Below are 6,881 nucleotides of genomic sequence, written 5' to 3' on the forward strand. Positions count from 1 at the left end.
AGGAAGGAGAGCAGTCCAGCTGTCCCCCACCTGACAGAACAAAACTCTACCCTGGAGTGCCAGGACCTTCAGTATGGGTTGCTGGGGAGGCCTGTGTCTGTGTGATGGCTTCCTGCCCCACTTCCCTTTCCTGCTACAGGAGGTCTAGTGCCAGGAGGTCTAGAACAGACTCTGGAGCCAGGTTGTCTGATCTTGAATTCAGTCTAAGAGGTACCTGGCCCCTCTCTCTCTCTCTCTCTCTCTCTCTCTCTCTCTCTCTCTCTCTCCTCCCATCTCCATCTCTATCTCCCCCACCCCCACTCTCTTGCTCTGGGGGAAGCCAGCTATTATGTCGAAGACCTCTGACCAACATGTGAGTGAGCCTGGGATTGAATCCCCCAAACTATCCGACTCCCTCACAGTACCCTTGCCAGAGGTGCTGACCTAGAACCACCCGCGAGCTGCTCTTGGATTTCGAGCCCTCAGGAACTATATACGATAATGAGTGTTTTTGTTTTAAGCTGCTGAGTTTGGGGGTCTTTTTTTATGCAGCAGTAAATAACCCACACATCTTTCTCACTGTAGGAACCCCCTCTCTTCCTTTTACTGGGCAGCTCAGGTGAGGCAGTAAAATGAGTCAGAGCACCTGCATTCAAACATCTGTGGTTGCAAGTTACTTAACCTCTCTGTGCTTCAGTTTCCACATTTGTTAAACAAGGATGGAAAGGAAGATTGTGAAGATTAATCAGGGAATACAACTGGGCCCTTGGTGGGGTCCTGATAAACCTGAGCACCCAGTTCCTGACTCATTTGCATGCTCCCCGCCCCCATTCACGGCACAGGCTGGGACTAGGACCAGAGGCTTTGGGAGGTCCTCATGCTCCGGATGGGAGATGTGACTGACTGCTTTCTGTCCAGCCAAATGGAACCAGGCCACAGTAGAGGTTGCTTTCTGCAAAGCTGCCTTCGAGATGGTCTGATCGTAATTAATGTTCATTCTGACATAAATCAGCACCCCTCTCCTGCCTCCTGCTATGTGACGGTTGAGGAACAGATTGTTGTCCTGACTTGGTCAAGCATGTTAAGCAATTTCCATACCTAGTGGCATTCACATACTAGGACTGTGATTACCCCCTCCTTTACCCTATGTAATTCTTTGGTGCCTGCCAAGCTGCTGAAGAATCCAATTCTCTTGTAGCAGCCCAAGACATGCCTTGTGTCCAAGTTTCCCTTAATAAACGCCAGTAATTACCAACTGGAGTGCTGTGCCTCTTTCTTCGGTCTTTTCCCTGCCCTCTGCTTACAGAAGCATATTTTCAGCCTCAGGTCTTTTCCCTGGGTCTGTCTATATGAAGAGTCCTCTTTCCACCATTGGAGACAGAGGAGAAGGAAACCTATCCTGTGCCAGGGATTTTTCTCCTAGTCTTGGGGTGAGAAGAGACTTGTCCATGAGAAGCAAGATGTACTATTGGAAAGGTGCATAAGCCTGGCCAATGCAGAGCAGGGGCTGGTGCCTCAGTGGCCAGGCCTGTCACCACCTCCCCTGAGGGTGAAAGGAGTCTGATTTGCCACTCCTTAGTCCCTAACATATTGGGAAAACTGCAATTTCTAATTTCCTTTCCAATTTCCAATTTGCTCATTTCTTTTCCTTTTCACCAGCTTTCTTTCCCCCTCACCCTCCTTTTTAAATTTTTAAAATTTATCTTAAACACAAATAATACATGAAAAATATTAGCCAGCATTTTCTGAGAACTTACTAGCTAAGGTTCTAAGACTGTTAGGTGTCTCACAATCACTTTATGAGGCAGGTTCCTATGTTAGCACCATTTTCCAGCTTAGAAAACTAAGGAATAGAGGTAAAGTAAACGCTCAAGGTCACAGAGGCAAAGGAGCTAATGAAGCTCCCCGGCTTCCAGGTGAGTACCTCACTGACACGGGCAGTTCCAAGGCTCTGCGCTGAATTCTCTATTCGTAGTAATTTAGTAGTTCTTTTCTTAAAGAGGCCCACAAAAGCTGGAGGTAACGGATGTCGTATGCCGTCTTCTCGCAGATGTTTAAAAACTACGTTTACACCTGCACACACACACACACACACACACACACACACACACACACACGGAAATGTCTCCCCCTTTAAAAACACTGTGGTCCCACCGTGTGTACAGCTAGCACCCGACTCTTTTAACAGAAAGTCTTGACTCTCCACGGTTCTAACCGTCGAGGGGTGTCCGCCAAAGAAGCTCCAAATTTATCAACCAAGCTTCCCAGAGCTGAGCGCTCCACTCCGCTCGCGACCGCGACGCCCCTTCCCGCGGGTTCCTCCCCGCGTCCTCCCGCTTCCTCCGCATCTCATCGCCGCTTCCTCCCTCACGCCTTCGCTACTGCTATAACGCCCCCATTCCAGGCTGCTCCCCGGGCATTTCTCCTTTCCTTGCCCTGGCCCTGCGCTTCCGCGCCCACCCCGTTTCCCGCCCCGCGTGGCCGCCCTCCAGCCCCCGCTTCCTCCCGGCGGACCTCTCCACTCTCACACAGCGTCGCCCCCACGCTTCTCGGCTCCCTCCGACCCCCTCTCCCCAGCCCTGCCGCTCCGCGGCCCCGCAGGAGCGCACAGCCGGCGGGCTGCGACGCGCGCTGACAGGGTAATGAATGGCTTCAGCCGTAATTAGAGACCCAGCGGCTAATCACGGTGTACATTTACATTTTAAGTGTTGCAGAGGGAGCGAGGAAGGGGAGGGCACAGGCAGGAGGGAATGCGGGCCTTGTCGGCGCTCTCCTTTCAAGGCCCCCGGAGCGAAGTGAGTCCCGGTCCTGAACAGCTGACGGCAGGGGCGGGGGCGGGGGTCAGGGGAGCCCCAACTCCCCGGGCCACACCAGGCGGGCGCCGCACCCTCACCCTTTGCAAAACCAGAGCTCACAGGCCCTTTCTTCCAAACTGCAGGCTCCTGCCTTCATGCCCCCCCACACACCCCAAGTGAACGTTCTGCCTTGGCTTATATACTCTGCAGATGAAGAGCTTGCTTTTTCCCTAAACAACCCGATCCAAGGTCCGGTGTTTCCCCGAAAATAGGACCTAGCCTGACAACTCTAAGGCGTCTTTTGGAGCAAAAATTAATATGACACGGTATATTATGTTATATTATATTATAATAATATATAACATTATATATTATATATATGGGTCTTATAGCAAAATACGGTCGGGTATTATATTATATTATATTATGTTATATTAATTATATTATACCGGGTCTTATAGTAAAATAAGACCGGGTCTTATATTAATTTTTGCTCCAAAAGACGCATTACAGCTGATGGTCCGACTAGGTCCTATTATCTGGGGAACACGATAGCTTCCTGCTGTTCAGGGGCTTTCTCAGGCCTAGCCGAACTGCCGCCCTTCCCACAACTTCCCTGGCCTTACAGAGCGTGGGGTCCCCTGCGCCCCCCAACTCTTGTAGTCTTTGTGTCTTTTCAAGGCTGCTGTGCCTCCGACTTCTATGGCTGTTCCTCGTGGGGCCCGCGAGAACAAGTCCACGCGGGGCCCAAGTCCAAGTTCAGAGCAGAACGAGACCGGAGGGCCCCTGATCCCAGCGAGCGAGCTGGGGACCGGGGGAGGTCCGTCACTCCTATGTTGGGACGCAAAGGTCCACCCGCTGCAGCCACTCCCAAAGGGCGGTAATGGGGTCAGCCCGGAGTTCTGAACAGCGAAGGCGGAGAGCTAGGAGTTACAGGATGGCGAGGAGGCGAGAGCAGCCGGGAGGAGGGAGAGGAGAACTCCGGCAGCTCCACCTTAAGACTGGGGCCCAGCTTCCCCAGACATTGTCGTGCCCCCAACACTTTCAGGGTTGCCCTCCACTAGCTCTTCGTGCGCCACTCCGCCAGTTCCGTCTTAGGCACCCCACCCGGATCAAGTCTGCCCCACTCTCTCAGTTCTGGCTGTGAGGTGCGTGAGGAGGGTGGAAGGATAGGGACGCCGGGGCCGTTCTAGGAAGGGTCCAGCTCCTCCTGCAAACCCCTGCCTGCCTTCCGCAGTCCTCGCCTCTTGGCTTCACTCTCCTGGCAGGAGGCCTGGGGCCACTCTCTCGGTCCAGCGGAGTTCCCGGAGAGGGGCACCCAGTAGCTTCATAATGTCACCAAAGCTTCAACTTCCCATCTTCCTCCCTTTTCTCTTTTAAAATCTGCCTTCGCCCAGTCTCCTTTTTGGAAAAGGACCCCAGAGGTCTCGGAGCCAAAGCTGACTGACAGCGAACCACTTGGGAAGAAGGGGGATTCACGTCAGCAGGGAAACATGCCTGGCTTATTTTAAGGCCTGCAGCTCTAATAGTAGACTTTCAGGCAGGGGTGGAAGGAGCTTAGCCCCCCTTGAAAAGGGATCTCCTTGTTCTCTTCCCATTCACCCCAGGGAACATTTTGGTCAAGAGCTCCACTCCCTACTCCCCAGGGGTGTCCCGGGATCCGGTAACCTCCACCCCAGTCAGGCGCGGCTAGGCTGAGACCTCAGCGTCCGGCTGCCCCGTGAGGACCACGCCGCGACGTAGTCATCCGAGGGCAGGCACGGAGTAGGGCCGGAGACAGCGCCTTCCGCACTTGCTGACCGTGCACAGGCTGTCCTTGAGCCAAGAATACTGGCTCCGGAGCGGAAGCGACAGAGTTGGGGGTGGTCCCCAAAGGAGTGGGGAAAGAGGCCCTGCAGGCCGCTTGTAAGTCTCTCCGTGGGAGGGGAGAAGAGGCTGTCTTCAACTGGAACGCACGCCGAAGGGCTTGGGGACCCTGCTTGCAGTGGCGTTTGCAGCGCAAACGCAGTTTTTATTTAGCTTGCCGGTTTGTAAGGGTTGGCCCGGGGAGGGCTGATGACGATTATAGGGGAACTTCGCTTACCAAGTCACCCTGTGGCGCTGCCGGTGCGCGCCAGGATGCGCGCTGCTGCCACGCGCCTATAGCACAGGATCCGACCAGATTCCTAGAGGCGGGCGAGGCTGGGGCGGAGGCGGGCGGACCGAGTTCGGGGCGGGGCCTGAAGGTAGGGGCGGGGCTCCCAGGCTCCCCGGCCGGCCTCTGCTAAAGGCGCCGAGCATCCCGCGCCGAGAGCGCAGACTAGAGCAGCGACCGCTGGAGGGAAGTGGAAGGCGACGATCGCGCCGTCGCAGCCAGCCCGCCAGCGTCCGAGCCGCTCGCGCACCCTTACCCCTGCCGGCCTTGACCCAGTCGACCAGCGGCCATGCAGCCCCGGGGCTGAGGCGGCCCCATGGCGAAGCCCGCGTCCCCGCGGTCCGGGCAACGACGGCGCATGGAGAACTTCCGTAAGGTGCGCTCGGAGGAGGCGCCCGGGGGTGGTGGGGCGGAGGGGGGCGGCCCGGGCTGCGGCCCCTTCGCGGACCTGGCGCCCGGCGCTGTACACATGAGGGTCAAGGAGGGCAGCAAAATCCGGAACCTGCTGGCCTTCGCCTCCGCCAGCATGGCGCAGCCAGCCACTCGCGCCATCGTATTCAGCGGCTGCGGTCGGGCCACCACCAAGACCGTCACGTGCGCCGAGATCCTGAAGCGCCGCCTGGCTGGCCTGCACCAAGTCACCCGGCTGCGCTACCGGAGCGTGCGCGAGGTGTGGCAGAGCCTCCCGCCTGGGCCCACGCCGGCGCACAAGCCCAGCGAGCCGGCCGCCAGCCTCAGTGTACTGAAGAACGTGCCCAGCCTCGCCATCCTACTTTCCAAAGATGCACTGGATCCGCGTCAACCCGGCTACCAGCCCCCGAGCCCCCATCCGGACTCTTCATCTCAGTCAACCGCGCCAACGCCCAAGAGGAGCTTAAGGGAACCCGCTGCTGGAGAAGGCTCCGCGAAGCGGTCACAACCCGAGCCAGGTGCTGCGGGACAGAACCAGACAACCTGAACACTCCCGGCCCTGGGCCACCGGACGGGCTGCATCTTAGCCCAGCGCCTCCACCTTGAGACGTACCTCCAGCCGTTCACACTTCGGTCTGCTGGAGTCACAGCCTGGTCTCAACTCCTCAGACTGATTTCGTGGACCCCACACCACAAGAGAGGGACCCAAGGAAGCTTCGTGGGGCGGTTGCTCCTCCACTTGTGTTGCCTGAAAGCAACCTTCATCTTTTCTGAGCCATACTGGGATCCTCTTCAGGGAGGGAATTCTGGGCAGTGGGACTCTTGAGCCTTACTCAGGACCCCCAACGGTTAGAGACACCCAGCATTCATGAGGAGGAGTGTGGAAGCCAAAAGGAGCTCTTGGAATTACCCCCACCAGCGGAGAGCAAGGGGTGAGAAACTGGTAGGGGAGTTTGTGTTGTGGGGAGCCCCATTCTGCCCCTCACCCCAGGACATTTACCTTTGTAGTTTTCCTTCCCCTGCTTTTAAGGCACATCCTGAGATTATGGTGGCCGGGCATCGCCCCAGGCTCTAGCTCTTGTAACATCCCCCCTTCCCCATGCTGGCCCAGAGGGAGAGACCCAGGACAGAACTCTCCATGCCTCCTCTCTTGAGCCCCACAGCTGGAGTCTTGCTTCCAATAAAACAAACACAAAAATGGCTCTGCCCCAGGTTTTTTCCTAACCACTTGCGGTGCAAAGACGGCTCTGGCCTGCCCCTTGTGTCTCAGTCCCCTTCAGCCTGGGATCCTTAGCCTTTGGAGTCTTCAGGGTCAGGCACAGACTGGAGAGTTTCAAAATGGTGTGAGAAGCACATTGCTCAGTCCCTGGCTTCTCCCTCTCTCTCCAGCCTTCCCTGACTGCCTCTGGGCTCCGGCTTGTGGGTGGAAGGAGGCCTGTCTCCCCCTGTGCCTCACCAGTAGGGAAAAGGGAGCAGCACATTGCTTTTCTGGGAGAGAAAAGAAGAAGAGCATGGATGAACTCCCCCGGGGGGGTCATTGCCAAGAGTGGCAGAACCTACTG

General features: G+C 56.6%; 1 protein-coding gene across 1 annotated transcript; it reads left to right on the forward strand.

Moving 5' to 3' along the window:
• The first annotated feature begins 5,055 nt into the window (after positions 1-5,055).
• RPP25 (ribonuclease P/MRP subunit p25) lies at positions 5,056-6,504 on the forward strand. The gene has a single exon (XM_081048024.1). It carries the CDS (start codon positions 5,225-5,227, stop codon positions 5,864-5,866), a length of 642 nt encoding a protein of 213 aa, XP_080904150.1. The 5' UTR covers positions 5,056-5,224; the 3' UTR covers positions 5,867-6,504.
• The last annotated feature ends 377 nt before the right edge of the window (positions 6,505-6,881 follow it).

This window comes from Rhinolophus hipposideros, assembly GCF_964194185.1.
Source record: "Rhinolophus hipposideros genome assembly, chromosome: 5".
Lineage (NCBI taxonomy): Eukaryota > Metazoa > Chordata > Mammalia > Chiroptera > Rhinolophidae > Rhinolophus > Rhinolophus hipposideros.